This window comes from Acanthopagrus latus, chromosome 19 (genome assembly GCF_904848185.1).
Source record: "Acanthopagrus latus isolate v.2019 chromosome 19, fAcaLat1.1, whole genome shotgun sequence".
Classification (NCBI taxonomy): Eukaryota; Metazoa; Chordata; class Actinopteri; order Spariformes; family Sparidae; genus Acanthopagrus; species Acanthopagrus latus.
This window is the reverse complement of record NC_051057.1, coordinates 4,252,952-4,268,659: the sequence shown is the minus strand read 5'-3', so window position 1 is coordinate 4,268,659 and position 15,708 is coordinate 4,252,952. Positions and strand designations below refer to the sequence as shown.

At 42.0% G+C, this 15,708-nt stretch overlaps 1 protein-coding gene across 1 annotated transcript in view; it reads right to left on the bottom strand.

Annotated features, from left to right (window-relative positions):
- The window catches only part of scospondin (subcommissural organ spondin), an 87,747-nt gene that overhangs the window by 46,582 nt on the left and 25,457 nt on the right, over positions 1–15,708 (bottom strand). The window contains exons 36-67 of the mRNA XM_037080137.1: positions 15,453–15,605; positions 15,034–15,174; positions 14,719–14,901; positions 14,443–14,593; positions 13,466–13,625; positions 13,119–13,167; positions 12,456–12,560; positions 12,212–12,339; positions 11,107–11,227; positions 10,835–10,962; positions 10,609–10,750; positions 10,345–10,515; positions 10,022–10,202; positions 9,682–9,757; positions 9,155–9,176; positions 8,507–8,627; positions 8,147–8,360; positions 7,836–7,977; positions 7,530–7,706; positions 5,129–5,317; positions 4,920–5,027; positions 4,664–4,819; positions 4,305–4,463; positions 4,052–4,216; positions 3,761–3,952; positions 3,470–3,592; positions 2,891–3,020; positions 2,582–2,707; positions 1,277–1,368; positions 749–952; positions 458–628; positions 8–263 (exon numbers count right to left, since the gene is read on the bottom strand). Of these exons, the coding sequence (XP_036936032.1) occupies positions 8–263; positions 458–628; positions 749–952; positions 1,277–1,368; positions 2,582–2,707; positions 2,891–3,020; positions 3,470–3,592; positions 3,761–3,952; positions 4,052–4,216; positions 4,305–4,463; positions 4,664–4,819; positions 4,920–5,027; positions 5,129–5,317; positions 7,530–7,706; positions 7,836–7,977; positions 8,147–8,360; positions 8,507–8,627; positions 9,155–9,176; positions 9,682–9,757; positions 10,022–10,202; positions 10,345–10,515; positions 10,609–10,750; positions 10,835–10,962; positions 11,107–11,227; positions 12,212–12,339; positions 12,456–12,560; positions 13,119–13,167; positions 13,466–13,625; positions 14,443–14,593; positions 14,719–14,901; positions 15,034–15,174; positions 15,453–15,605 (4,636 nt within the window). The remainder of the gene's footprint in view (positions 1–7; positions 264–457; positions 629–748; positions 953–1,276; positions 1,369–2,581; positions 2,708–2,890; positions 3,021–3,469; positions 3,593–3,760; positions 3,953–4,051; positions 4,217–4,304; positions 4,464–4,663; positions 4,820–4,919; positions 5,028–5,128; positions 5,318–7,529; positions 7,707–7,835; positions 7,978–8,146; positions 8,361–8,506; positions 8,628–9,154; positions 9,177–9,681; positions 9,758–10,021; positions 10,203–10,344; positions 10,516–10,608; positions 10,751–10,834; positions 10,963–11,106; positions 11,228–12,211; positions 12,340–12,455; positions 12,561–13,118; positions 13,168–13,465; positions 13,626–14,442; positions 14,594–14,718; positions 14,902–15,033; positions 15,175–15,452; positions 15,606–15,708) is intronic.

Here is a 15,708-nt window from a genome sequence, read left to right as displayed (position 1 = left end):
ACAGTACCAGTTATTGCAGGCATCGAGAGGCAGGGTGCCACCTGCTGGGTACAGCTGCCCCTGGTGGTAACATGGGCACTGTGCCAGGGGCACACAGCTGCCGTTGAGCAAGTAGAAGCCCAGGGAGCAGTAGCAGCCATCGTAACAGGCAGTAGCACACTGCACCTCTGTGGAGGTCATGTCCAAACACACCCGTGGACATGCACCGCCGTGAGCCTCACACTCTGCTGCTGTCATGTACACCATGCCCTCTGGACACACACCTGAGAGGAGAGGAGTGAAAATCAGGACTGTAAATTAGACATGAACACATTTATTGAATGTTATAAAATATAAATATATAATATAAAAAACTGAAATATGCTTGAATTTAAAACAAAGCAACACAAAGACAGTTCTACACATATTTGCCCATGGCCTTCCAGAGCTTGAGTAATAAGAAAACATGATGCAGTACCCGAGCAGGGGTGGGAGTTGCAGTCTCTAGTCTGGATGTGAGGCCCGGGGCAGCTGCTGCCCTCATGCTGTGGGGAGGGTGAATTGCAGAATCGCTCTCTTGTTTGGACACCAGAGTCACACTCTGATGAGCACTGAGACCACACTGACCATAGTGACCATCCGCCATTCACTGGAAGCAAACAAATATAATCAGTTTTTTAGTCTACTCTCTTACAGTATCATTATCACTCCACTGTTAGTGGAGGGGACAGATAAATCATGGACATTGTGGTTTATGGGTGTGGTATACCTGGACAGTGTATAGTGTTACAAGGCTCTTGCTCCTCACTGTCTCCATCACAGGTAGAGTCCAGGTGTGTGTGGCTTAAAGTTGCGAGCGTTTGGTTGCAGCTGCGGAAACGTCGTCTGATTCCAACGTCATCTACGTGGTTGAAACATGTCTTGCTGCACTCTGACCAGCTGGTCCATTTCTTCCACACTCCATCTGGTACCGCTACACAAGAGGAGGACAGTGAGCAAATAAGCCACAGGCAACTATGACACTGGCCTGGGACTATATCTGAAGGAAGGTTTGACTTTGTTCATTACATCTTTATCAGACAGGCTTCATTATACTCTTTGACCTATTATAATACAACATAAACAGTGTTAAAAAAGAAAGTCCACGTTACTAAAACTTTTAAAAAATATAAACCTGATGCTACAAAGAAAGGTACTTTTCAAAATGTCTCTGTGAAAGGAAATCCCTGATCTCAGCTAGAATTATCTTGGGAAACAAAGGTTTGATCATGTGTGTCTGGGCTGTGAGTTGTTGTACCGGGGAGGCAGGGACTGGAGCAGCGGCGGGCCTCTGAGGAGTCTCCTGGACAGGGCTGGATTCTGACTTCCCCAGCTGGGTTCACTGGAGACCTGTGGAGACAAAGTCAAGGTATAATGAGTACTGTTAACACTTTAAAAAGCCGATCAGTAATAAATGGTAAATTTAGCATAGCAAACAATGAAATGCTTTATAAACCATTTACTAAGCAATTATAAAGTTTTATAAACATCAACAACATTTGCAGCTTTATAATAGCCATCCAGGTTATATTCACTACAGAAGTCCTAAGGGGTATACGAAGATATTTGTTTTAATGGTGATCCATCTAGTCTGATCTAAATGTTTTCTCTCCACTGTTAATGACTTGAGAACTGGTGGGGGAAAAAAAACAGAAAAAAAATGTTTTACCAGGATAAACTTGACTTCCTATTTGTTTTTTTCTATCTGTGAAATTGAGTGGGTAAAAAAGGCTAATTTGTCAAAATGTTTGTTTGTGTAATATTCATTTCAATCACATGAGGCTGAAGTGCTCCACAACCTCATTATCTAATAAGCACTAAAAGCATTCAAGTTTCTTCCAGTAGAGTTTAGAGTTCTGCATGCATAGTAAACACAAGATACATCTATTATTTGTTAGCAAGTTATGTAGCATTACTGTTGTGTCTTAATTTTGGCAAGGAATGTGTCACTCGTGGTGCTAATCTGTAGTGCACTTCAGTCTCTTGTGGTCAAAATTTGTATAACAGAAACAAACACTCACAAAATGAGCCCTAGAAAAAAAAAATCATGGAAAAAGATTTTTTTCACTCGGTTTTACACATGAAAAAATTGAATTCTGTGTTTTCAGTTTTTTTCCGTAATCATAAATATAAATTGTAACTATACCATAAAACATGTGGAGTTTGTATTGTAAATGTAAATGATCAATAAAGTATTTTATTGTATGTTTATCCTGATCCAAATTCAATAGGTGGGCAATAAAAAACATAGTTGCATTTCAGGTGCATTAACACATTGTTGGAGAATAACATTAGTATATGTATAAAGTAATAGTAGGAAGTATGAACAAACTCAACATAACAATACACTCAACATGTACAAACCAAGAATTCCTAAATATTAGGGAGAATACATAATGTAAGCAGTTAGAATATATACTATCACTGGAGTGTACAAAAGACAGGGGGAACAGGGGAAATAAGCACAGAATAAGATTTAGAATTATTGATTAATTCAATAAAATCATATTGTTGTTGTAAAAAATAAAATGAGGCTGAGATAATAATTTGAGACCTGGCTCACCTGTAGCGTTGCTGTAGCCCCAGACCACAGGTTACATCACATGGTGACCATGATGACCAGGCTGACCAACGACAGGTTGCTACACAACTGGAGCTGTCACAGGTTACTCGTCCATCTCTACATATACTTTGGGGGCAAAACATATGTTTTACACTAATCAATAGTAACACACAAATAAACATTTTTTTGCATAACTAAATATATTTTAGAGAGTAAAATTTTAGTAAGCATTTTACAATTCTGTTCAGTTTTAAATACCAGGCTCTTTTTCAAAGGGGAAAATAACAAATAAATGAGTGTGTCTGTCACCATGTGGTACACTGGTCCCTGCTGATCGTCTGTCCAGGCTGCAATGTTTGACCGTCCCAGAGACAAACACACTTGCTGGCATTAACACAGCGCCCACCCTGAAGATACAGACCATCAGGACAGCGACAGCCTGGATGAGACACAATTAAGGTCCTAAATTAGATACAATCATTCTAGAATACATTGTCCATTACTTCAGTTGTTGGTTTTTAAAAATATATTTTAATTTTTTTGTTTAATTTGTCTAAAAATGTATAGAATGCACTAAAACTATGAAAATCTATAAAAGAGGCTTTATCAAGTACTTGCTTGCATTATGTGCAATAGTAGAGACTGAATGGCTCAACGGCATTTAAAGTTTTGTATGGCACTTCACACTCACCTGCCGTATATATCCAGCATCATCAACTCAACCTCGTAAGCAATACAGTGTAAACATCTATTCATTCACATTGGCACTGGGTCTCTGAAATGTACTGAAAATGACTTCAAGCTCTCATTACCTACATAATAAATCAAAAAGTGACATCAATCTACACACTTCCAAAATGTCACGCCATCTGCCCCTCTCTGTCCTACCTGGTGTACATGCTGCAGTGCAATTGCTGGTTGAGCTGAGATGCGAGCAGGTAGGAGTACAGGGCTCGACCCTCCCAGCCTGGCAGTCTGCCTCCGTCACCAGCAACATGCCGTTGACGCAGCCTGAGAGACCAAACAGGGAACAGATTCAGACAGTTGACAGCCTTTGCCACATAGCAACGAAATATTTAACGTGGTCAGGGCATTCGACTATCATCCTCAGGCTGGAAGAGAAGAACTAGAGACTTTAAACACCAACAACAAAGCTGACTGTGGCAGAGAATGAGTCACCTGTCTGTGTGCCGATGTCTTTGGTACAGGGCTGGCTGTTGCAGCTTTGGCTCTGCAGGGTCATGCCTTCACAGTCCCACCCACCATTCTTGGGAGGAGGAGAAGAACAGCTTCTGTTCCTCTGCCTGACCCCACCTCCACACTGAGCATCACACTCCGACCACTCAGTCCACTCTGACCAGTGACCATCAACTACAAGAGAGGACGGGGGAGAATGAGACTAAGAAAACCATTACATCAGATACTGGAGATGTGAAAGACACGTCCTGACATCATGTTCAAGGAACAGACCTGGACATGCGCGAGGAAAACAGCCTCGACTGTCGAACTGAGCTCCACCACAGGCCCCTCCTGGTAGAGCTTCCCTCAGTATGTCTCTCTGCCGAAACAAGGAGCCCAGACCACAGGACACACTACAAGCACTCCATGCTGTCCACAGGGACATGATGCAGTCCACTTGAGGAGAGGAAAGGAAATTAGATGAAATGAGATATTTTATTCAGCCTTATTATAACTTTTGAGGTGGGCATACGATATATCTTACCACAGTCTTTCTCATCTGATCCATCCACACAGTCCTTTTGCAGGTCACATCTGCGGTCCAGGTGAATGCACTCCCCACTGGCACAAGAGAACTGCTTTGAGGAGCAGGGACTGGGCACCAGTGGGCCCTGTGGAGTTACGGCTGGTCTGACTGTGGTGCCTGATAAAACACATGAACAAAATAACATAACTTTATTCAACTTTCACAAGTATTTATCTAAGAAAAAAAGATCAACTATCACTTATCCCAAGCATTCATTTTATATCATATTTGGCATGAGGTCCATCGTGAAACCACAGTATATATCTAAACTATGGTACTAATTTTATCAATACACACTTTTCTCCTGTGATGCATACCACAGCGTTCTTCATCTGAACCATCCAAGCAGTCTTGTCTGCCGTCGCACACCCGTGCCGCGTCGATACAGCCAAATGACCAGCATGCAAACTGCCCCTCCACACAAAGCACTCTCGGTAGGCCGCCATCATGAGGGGTTGTAGCAATCCAGGGGGCTGTAAATTGAAATAAAATGGAGGTTCCAATACATTTCTATTCTGTAGAGATCCATCGTTCCTGTCTGGTTGTAGGATAACAAGGTTGTTGTGTTCTTACCTTTTGTCGTTTGCAACCCAGGTCTTCCAGAGTGGATGGATGTTGATAGATGTAGTCCAGGTTGACCTGTGGTCACCCCTGGGTTGATGGACGTTCTGGTCCAGTTGCCTGTTTAGGTGTCATACCCAAGATTATCCATGTTAATTTCTTGGTAGAAGCTTAACAATGAGTGAAAAGTCAGTTTGATCAAAAGCAGTTTCTAACTGTACTTGAGGGTGTAGCCTCATGAAGTCCAGGTTGACCCGTGACCCCTGGGCTAGCCATACCAGGAACGCCACCTTGGGATCTGGTGGTATGGAAGCCTGGGGCACCTGTCGTACTGTCACCATGAAAACCTGGTCTCCCAGTGGAGCTGGTCTGGTTCTGCAGCCCAGGAGAGCCTCTGGTTGGAGCCGTACCTGAGGAGAGACAGACATGGAGTTGTGAAAATGGAACACCAAGGAGTGTAAGTCCCCATTCAGACGAAAGCAGGAACTGAAGCAAGAGCACCAGTCATCCCATTCACTTTAAAGGGGTCATATTACGCTTTTTGGGGTTTTGCCTTTCCTTTATTTTGTTATGTAGCATTTTTGTTCTGTAAAAGTTCTACAAAGAGAAAAAGCCCAAAGTCCACACCAAAGGGAGTTAAAACACTGCTCTTGCACTGCCTGAAACACCCGAGTCAAGCCTTTAATTCTGTAACTTATGTGAGCAACTATGTAACAGGTGTTAACAGGGGTTTCGTAATGCACATTTGGAATACTCACCAAAGACTGAACAGAGGTAAGCTGTCTCACACGTAGTTAAGACAGAGCGTCCAAGACACAACAAGAAAAGGGATGCTGCGGCAATGCACCATATGAGAAATATCATGTGATTTTGAAAAACTAAAGCATGTAAACTTATTCTACCTGGACCCCCAAATAAAAGTATGAACCCTGGAAATAAACATAACATGAACTCTTTAAGGCTGCAGTCTGGAGTTCTGAGAAAAAAGTGAATTTAGAAAGGATATTTGAATGATACACCTCCCAGGTCCCTCCTTCTTCCTCTCTGCTGCTGCAGCCCTGCCTTCAAACCCCTCCCCACAGAGGAGCCTGCTGTGCACAAGCAGGCTTGTAACCACGGTAACAGAGGAGGCCAGATAATCAAGATGGCGCATTTAAAATAACAACAACAAAATAAGCCCTGTTCTATTTCTGACCAATACAACTAAATTACGATGACAAGTGCCATATGCCAAGTCACTGAAGCAACCTGAGGAACAAACTATATTCCTCACATCGTGGTAGACGGAGTTACCAGGTAATCATCATCACCACGCTGCCTTTCTGAAGCATGAGTAACGTTATTTCTCTAAACCAACTCAACCACTTCGGAGCGTACTGAACAGAAATTAATGTCATAACAGCCCGGTCACTTGAAAGACACTTTTGCTAACCAGAAGCCATGAAGCTAAACACCAAGAGTTAGCATACAAGCTAGATTTAGCAGCAAGCTACATAGCTCAACTGCAACGTCGTATGGTGATATGTGCTATTGCGAGTATTACTGTAACTGCCGCCACCACAGCCTAGTGGTTAAAACATAGAATGAAATTTATATCAAGTATCGGTCCTTCATTGTCAAGCAGAAAAGCTGTTACAAATCCTGCAGCTCCCCCCACATCTAACATGATGCTCTGATATTTATGCTAGTTTTCTCTCTGGCTTGGTCCAATTCTTTGTTTTTACACTGCTTCTCTTTGTCAGTCCTCTTATTTCGTCTCTTTGACATGGGCAATGGTGGAGCATTTTTCAGCTCTGTTGCTTTTCAGCCATTAGGGTTACAGGTTTACAGTTTGGGATCTAGCTTGAAAGTATCTGACCAGGTAAGTGCAGGCACTGCCCAGTATGCACTGGGCAGGAGAGGGGGGTTGCTTATGCACGAGAATGGTTGACACTTCTCAGACACTCCCCTTGGCTCTGATTGGTTGTGTTGATCAGGAGCGGTGGATTCTTGCAAATCAAATTATAGCCAGTGGGTGGAGCCACAGGCAGTGGATTTTTACACAGCTGACTTTTATCTTAATGTACTGTCAGATCATAATGACAATCTTTGCAAATATAAGTAGTCTCTAACAAAAAAAGATGTCTCTAACAAAAAATAGTTAGAGACTACAGCTTTAAGTGATAGCAGTATGTTTAAGCAGTATGTTTAAGCTGCTGCAGTGTGGGCTACAGGGGTTTGCCAGTGGAAAACAAACAAAGAAGCAAACCAACAAACACAGTGGCCCTGGGGTGAAAAGTTAAAACAGAATAAACTTTTGGAAAGCCCCACCCCAACATCATGTTGCAGTGGCTGATCACATTATCAGGGGATCAGACCATTTGGTCAACTATACTGTTGTTCAAGACATCTACACTAAATGTATCTTTTTTATGTTTTTGGTGTGTTGTTTTTAATATTACGCTTTTTAACTTTTAAAGTGTCTTTGATTAAATTAAAGATTGATTTACGCCTTCATTGTATTTACTTACTTTACTTACTTTACTTACTTACCTTTACGCTTAAGGAGACTAAAAACTGGTGCTGTGAGATGACTAACAATACGTTAAAATTACATATGACCAAACAAAGCTGAGCTCTCACCACAGTTGATCTCGTCAGAGTGGTCCTTGCAGTCCGGTCGACCATCACAGAGCACAGAGATAGAGACACACTCATCACTGTGCTGGCACGCAAACTGGCCTGGCTTACAGCTCTGCACAGTCACTTTCCCACCACCAGAGGGAGACGAGGTCACACTGCTGGGGGTCATCAGCTCATCTCCAAGAGCAGGAGAAAAGGCTTCATATTAATACTGATGTGAAAGATGTGATTCAGTGGATTTGTAAAACTAAGAATTTTTAGATCATTTTTCTGTGATTTGGTTGTGGATTCAGTACACTTCCTCACCTCCCCTGCAGCCAAGGATCTCCACACGCAGGAAGAAGGTGTGCCTGAACTCTACAGGGATGATCCGTAGGTAGCGAGCTCTGACCAGCCTATCCAGCCAGCGGGTCACAGGAGTCCTACCAACCATTCGTACTTCAAACACCTACAACCAGACAAAGATAAACTTCCACATGAGCACATGATGACAAAAAGAATCTCTCATGTGTGAACACAATGACTAAAAAACACTTCATCATATGTAGGAATACTGCATGTAAATATAGATAAGGCTTGTTAAATATGAGTCTTACTATCTAAATTACTACAAATACCTTAACAGGGCTACCAGGCTTCCCATCCTCCGTGTAGTCTGTGAAGAGGCTGCTGTGCAGAGCGAAGGCCAGCCGGTATTTAGTGAGGTAACCCCACATGCGTTCACTACCTTGAGTCACCACCCCTGATACCCATGTAGGCTCCAGGAAGTCCACCTGGAAATATGGCTGGGGATCTGTAGGCACTGGGCTCCATCCAGGCTCCATAACCTGACTGCACAGACAATATTTCTGTTTGCTTTTTTATTCTCCTTTCCAAAGAATTAACAGGAGTACATTTAAAAGGCTTCGCGGAGAACCAAATGTTCAGGCTGAGATATGCTATTAGGGCACCAACCATACAAAGACTGGATCACTCACACATTTGGGATGATGTTCAGTCGTCCACCATCAGCAGGGTTGTTCTCACGATGAGACGATGAGGTCAGCTGACCATATCGAATTCTCCCATCCTCCAGTCCAAGTGTAGAGGAGCAGATGCCTGCAGAAGATGAGGAATTCTTAGAGCATCCATCAGATCCAGTTTGGCAAAATGAACACCTCAAAGACATTAAAGTATTTGGTTTGCAGGAATATCTCCTTTTTTCAAGCAACATTGTGTAGAAACTGGCATTTTGTCTGATTTGGCGCCCCCTACAGTTTCTGAGTGCAACATCACGGTGGTAAATACAAATCCCAGGTGTGTAACAATTACTCAGATGTAATGTGCTAACTATAGAGAGAACTTATTACATTAAAACAGTGTTATGCGTTGAAAAATTGTATGTTGAAATAAACACATATATAATGCTGTGTACCCACCCTCTCACTTAAGTTACATAGTGCAGAAACAAATGACCAAGACACCGTTCATTCTTTTACAAAACATTGGACAATCAACATGATTCTGAAGTTGTTAGTTTAAGCAACATTTAGCATCAAAAAAGTTACATAATGTCTCTTGATAAGAAATTCAAAGACAACACTGTTCCCAAAAAAGTCCATAAAAAGACTGCATTTAACACTCACCGCGATATCCTGGGCCACCATCCTGTAAACACATTAGAAAAAAAAGTGTTTATGATGTGTACCTTTATTAACACCTGACTTCTTGAGTCAGTCTAATTCTGTATGCATGCATTTCTTACTAGTGAAAACAGGGACGGGTAAAACTGTATAGGACTCAAATAAAGACATTCAAGGTGATGTCATCACCGATTAATCCTTAAGCTTGTTTCTGTGTTATATTATTGTATGTCTAAGCATATACAGTGCTTGTGTTTCTAGGTATCTATAACTAATAATCACAATTTGGCTCATGTGTCATATCTCTGAGAACCTTGTTTAGCCATTACTCTTAAAGGAACAGTTCACTCAAAATTTAGTTTCTCAGCTCAAAGCTACATCAGTTGTTTAGGAGAATGCTGCAATGCTGTTTCGTGGAGTACGAAACTTCACCTGACTTATCCTTTCACTTTAGATCACATTAGGCAGAAAAGAAGAAATGCAGCATTTGGAGGCACTGATGATAACAAATACATTACATGTTTGCTTACTGTTGGTTTTACTGCAGGATGAGTGACAGTAGACATGGTTGGAGTCCTGAGAGGAGCAGGAGTGGGCGTGTATGGTCTGTGAATTAGCAAACAACAATGAGGAGGATTTCACTGCACTTTAACCCTGTACACAGTAACCCACACGGTCTCTGTAACACGAGGAATTCAGAACAATTACATTACAATGAATGAAACAAACAACAAAGAATGAAAGTAGAGCTTGATAAACAGAGATGAGACAAAAAGTAAGAAGCAGCATTCACAACAGCATGATTCACCAAATATTAAAATAAGTAGAACCATTACCACCACAGCCACAAATAACAATAATGCCCTTCACCTGTCTGACTGGGTAGTGACGTTGCCGTGAGGATGACAGCCGGTTTCATCCTCTCCTTTGGGACAGTCGGGGACCCCATCACACCGCTGTCCTGCTTCAATGCAGCCCCCTGGTGGGGGGCAGGAGAACTGGCCAGCACGGCAGCTGCGTGGACTGGTGGCTATTAGGGATGGCTGAGTACCTGCATGTATGAAAAGGTCAGACTATGTAAGAATGAGTATATCCCACAAGGGATCTCTAACAGTTATTTGTCAATAACATCAGTGTAAGAGCTTTTTCTTTTTTAACAAATCTCAGAAGAAAGAGAAAAGAAAACTTCTTACCACAGTACGTCTCATCTGATCCATCTCCACAATCATTGACCCCATCACAGACAACTCCCAGTGGACCTGCTGGCACACAGCGACCGTTTTCACAGTGGAATTCCTTCTCTCTGCAGCCACCTACTGGAGTGACTGAGGAGGGAGGAGTGGGGGTCGTCAACCAGTGCAAGCCTGGAGGAGAGGAGGATAGGAGACCGTTTTTAAAATCACATTAGTACAGAAAATTATGTGATACCAGCAAAGTAGCATGACACATCTACTAACCTTCCACACAGCCCATTATTTCAAGTCGAAGGTAGATGCCATTCATGAAGTCGTGTGGCAGCAGGCGGACAAACTGAGCCGACACCATCCTGTCCAGTCGGCTCTCTGACACCCCTCGATCATCTTGGTTACCATTGAAAACCTGGAGGGAAAACGGTAACAAAAAGTTTCAAGATGGCCTTCAATGTATATGATGTAAAGCTGCAGGACTTGTCTGATGTCTAACCTTGGCTCTGGGCCGTGCATCAGTGACAAGCTCTTTGTAAGTGAGCCACTGTTTGCCATCCTGGCTGAACTGGAGGTAGAAGCTGGACACGAAGGTGCCAAACATACCACCACCCTGAGTCAGCACACCTACAGAGGAGCAGGGAGGTAGAAAGCATTTTATCTATTTACTGATATAAAGGACATAATGTCACATAGGAACTGACTTTAAGCACACAGTACACAAAAACAGCATCTCAATATGTACTTGCTTGATGGTGCATGGATATTTACCAGTTATGTTGTATGGTTTCAGCAGGTCTACCTGTAGAAAGGGGCTCTGTGTGTTGCTGTTGTGTCCCTCGGGTCGCCTCTGTGGTAGGTCCTTATACTCCTCGGGTTCTGGACTCCAGCCCTGCAGATGAAAGGTTTACAGATTTGTTCAAGTTGCAGCAGCAGTGCTTTTGAATTAAAATAAGACCTTCATTAATGGTAGAGCTGGGAAAGATTTGAGTGTTGATGACTCAAAAGGGGTCACCTCACCATCACAGCTGTATGATTATATCATGGGATTATTAAATTACTGTGCACTCACGATTTAAACACCATCCATGATATTTTGGTTTAATTACATCGACCAACATTCTGGTATGAGGCATCTAATATGGTTTTGACACTCTTCTGTTTGAGTAAATGCCAAGCATTACTTTCCTTCAGAAAAATCTAAATTTCCCTTTTGGAATTATAACTTTAAAGTCTTTTTTTTTTTACTTAAAATTACAATAACTGAATATATTTCCAGAAGTATTTCCAGAAGTATAATGTTGCTCCGGTCACTAGAGGTAGTGGTAGTGAGAGGACCACCAAAGACCTTCAGATTTATACCCAGGCGACCTTGAATGTCTGCCTCAAACAACTGTGAAAATATTTCAGCCTGGACTATTGTGGTGGAGAGGCCAAACAATCATTCAGCTGACATTGTTAGGTGCCTGGGATTGGAAACCAAAGGAGCAACAGTCAGGTCCAGGAATTCCTATACCTGATATCCCTGAAGGTCAAAATACAGTTCATATTAAGGGCCTTACAAGTGTGAACAGTGCAACCATGGTCAGTTATAGAAAAAATGTTTTATAAATTTAATGGTTTACATTTCTAAAGCAATCAAATTGTCAACCCTTTTTTTTGCTAACCCTGGTCTTAGTACCTGTCCTCTTCAGTCAGGTGTATTTTCATTTGGATCTTGCCGATTAATATTGATAAATCAATCTGACCCATTGCTTTTTTCAAAGGTGAGGGTCAGCTACAGAACAGCAGTCTTGGAGGTGGTGGGGACATTTCACCAGGACAAACAATGCAAACAGCGGTCTGGTCATGTTGTTTACGTGGAGGCCTGGTGTACCTGGAGGTCAAGATGGGGGTTCCAGGCATGGAGGCGACCCGCTTCAGGAGGGTGACCACTCTGCTGTGACGAGGCACTGAAACTGGAAGCCGGGAGATACTGAACACCCAGAGGAGACCAACACTCATCTGAACAGAAGAGGACACAAGGTGAGATAAAATGGACATCGCAATCTATGAAATACTTAAGTATCGAAATGCTCTACCTGTGAAACGCCAACTTGTGAACTAAAAAAGACACTAACCTCCAGGAGGAAGTGGATATGTTGGAACCAGAGGTGTAGTGCCAACTGCAGGTTTTGAAGTCACACTGACGGGGCTGATAGTCACAAGCATGGTGTCGTTTTCTCCTACAGGATGTGTCAAACAGCACTTACTTTGTTTATCACAGCAATAAAGTGGACTAATATATATTTGGAGGGCTGCAATTTTGTTGTGAGGGACTAAATTATCTTTATATAGCTTTTGTTTTACATATCATTATTTCCATACATTTTCTTCCTCTTCAAAAGCTCTTAGTTCATCTATACATTTATACAAACTAAAACACACTGAGCTAGTGTTTGATAAACTGTTAAGTCCCTTGCCAACCACCATTCTCTTGTTTTGAAGAAGAGGGGAGCGGGGATTCCCATCTCTGTGCTAAATTTCGAGATTGTGTGACGCTGTCTCAATACAAGCAACCTTTTAAAAAGGACACATATATGGATTAAAAGGAAAATAAAACACTCCCGCCAAGGCTGGACAGATAGGGTGAAGGTGTGTAAGGTAAAAGAAACAAAATATTTCCTTTCATTTATTGGGATCAACGTCATCTGTGACATCAGTGATCACTCAGTTACAACATCAGTAACCAATGCAAGTCACTAAAGAGACAGACAGATTGCAGACAACAGTTTTGATTTTACCTTGGCAGTAACAACACCTGTCTCCCTCTCCAGGCACCAGACTTTGACCCTGCACAAACAAACCAGCATTCAACATTTGACTCAGTCACACGCGTGGTAGAGTTGCTATGAGACACTACTACGTAGTGGAAAGGATACAAAGGAAGTGGAGCTGAGGATAGGAGAGACTATGTCCTGGACTGTTTAAATGAGATAAGATAGAACAAGAACTGCAGATGCATTAAAAATGTGCAAATGTACCAAATCATATATCCATAAAACATGGGCACATACACAAGCAGTAATGAGTGTGTAAATGTGTAAATGCACATGAGACACACAGACTGTCATACATTTCTTATTGTTACCTGTGGACACCCACTGACAGCGTATGGACAGTAGGGGGAACACTGCACTGTGAGGTTGGGCAGACAATGACACAACAGGCAATGGTCTGACCTCCATCTGTCTCCCACAGCATGGGACTGACTCTGGTACTCACACTCATCACAGGGGTCTGTTTGGCACCTGTGCACACACAGACACACACACACACACACAGAAAACGCATGCATTATTGATGTGATGCATATGTCTTTACTTGTAAGTTTTTAGTGTTTTCCATAAGAGGAACCTGAATGTCCTCAGTAAATTTTGATTTACACTGATTTACCTCAGCATTTAGGTTAATACAGGATGATGGCTTGGTAACAACACAAATTTGTAGTTAATTAAAATTTAGTTAATAGTATCTCACTGTTCAATGATGAAATGCTTTATAAACCATATATTAAGCAATTGTTTATGATGATTATAATACTTTTTAAATGGTTAATACTGTGTAGTTCATATATAGGCCTAAAAAGAGTTTAGATGATGTTTAAACTCATGTTTAAAAATCTATGCAAATGCTGACCTACAATCCAAGTGTCAGTATTTGATGAGTTGGAATGAAACTCAAAAATCAACTTTTCTTACAAATAGGAACTTTAATAAATGGTTTATACAGAATTATAGTGTCAGTTATAGTGTAGTTAAAATAACTATACACGTACCATTTATTAATAATGTTATATTAGTTTAAAGTGTCACCCATTGCTGTTCATTTTCTCGGGACGCTGAATATGCACAGCAGAGTGGAAATATTGCCATTACTTAAACGTGTGCTGGACCAATGTTGAAGAAGTGTACATTCTGGAAAACGTCAGTGAGGTTACCAAAATTTTGAAAAATGTTCTTACAGGGACCATGAATGTAAATGAGCACAAGTGTGGTATGTGGAGTATAAGATGACGAGTAGAAAAGAATACAGTTTTAAACAGTCCATTAAGAAAGGGCTTCATACCGACGGGCTTTCCTGTAAATTCCTCTACACGTTCTCCCGTCTCCATGCTTGGTAGGATTGTTTGGGCTGCGGAATGACCACTGGACACTCTGAACACCACAGGGACCCAAACACTCCCCCCACTCAGACCAGGACGACCAGCCACAGTGCACTGCAGCATGACAAAGCTGACCAGTTACTATTGCTCAGACATTCAGGGTACCCAGTACTGTATGAAGCTAACACTCAACTGTGGATTGGATCTTTAAATTAAACAAGTAAGCGTATGTGACTCACCTGAACAGTCTGGATTAGGCTGGCATCTCTGAGACCTTCCTCTCTCACAAACACAAATCTCACAGTCCAGCTTCATCTGCTGGCCCGGCCAGTAGCGCACACCTGCCACCTCACACACACACTCCTCTGGTAACACACACTGTTGCATATGGTTCATCACCTGGCCCTCCGGACACCAACAACCTGAAGCAAGTGACACATGAAATGTTAGAAAGAAGTCTGCGAGAAATATATTAACACAACAATTTCAAAATAGCAGGAGGTGACAATTTATTTTAAGCATAATATATTCCAAATTCCCCCAGACTGACTGACCGGAGGAGCAGGCTGCTGGAGGTTGATCACAGGTTGTCCCACTGCTGATGTGGGCACAGGACATCGGGCAGGGAGCACAGCTGTATCTCAACAGCCCAGTGGGACAGCTGGTATTGGCACATCCATCATCAGGACAGGGTTCTGGAGTGAGACAGGGAGGAGAGAAGTTCATTATTTTCAATCTTGTGATGGAGCTTAGCATTTCCATACTTTTTACACTGTACTAAAACATTTTTGAGGAAACTTGTATTTCTCTGAAATACAGCCGCGTTTACTCTGGGATCAATATGTTTTCATACAAACCACTTTCTCACAGGAATTCTGGGTAAAACAATTCATTAAAGTCTCTTTTCTTTTCCTCATTTATTGTCCTAGAGCGAGGCATTTCATTTCAAACTTAGAATCTAGATGACTCTTACTGATTTCCATGGGTAGGTTGGATGGTCCAGGGAGCTGGGAACAGTCTCGGCCACCATAGCGAGGAGGGATGCAGCCTCTGTGTCTGACCTGCACTCCACCACAACCACTGGAACAGTTGGACCAGCTCACCCATGGCAGCCACTGACCATCCACTGAAACGGAAATGAGAGAACTTCAGTTTTGAGCAACTAATACATATTTGATTTTAAACTACGCATCAATACTGTTTATCATAAAACATATTTATATTCTAAT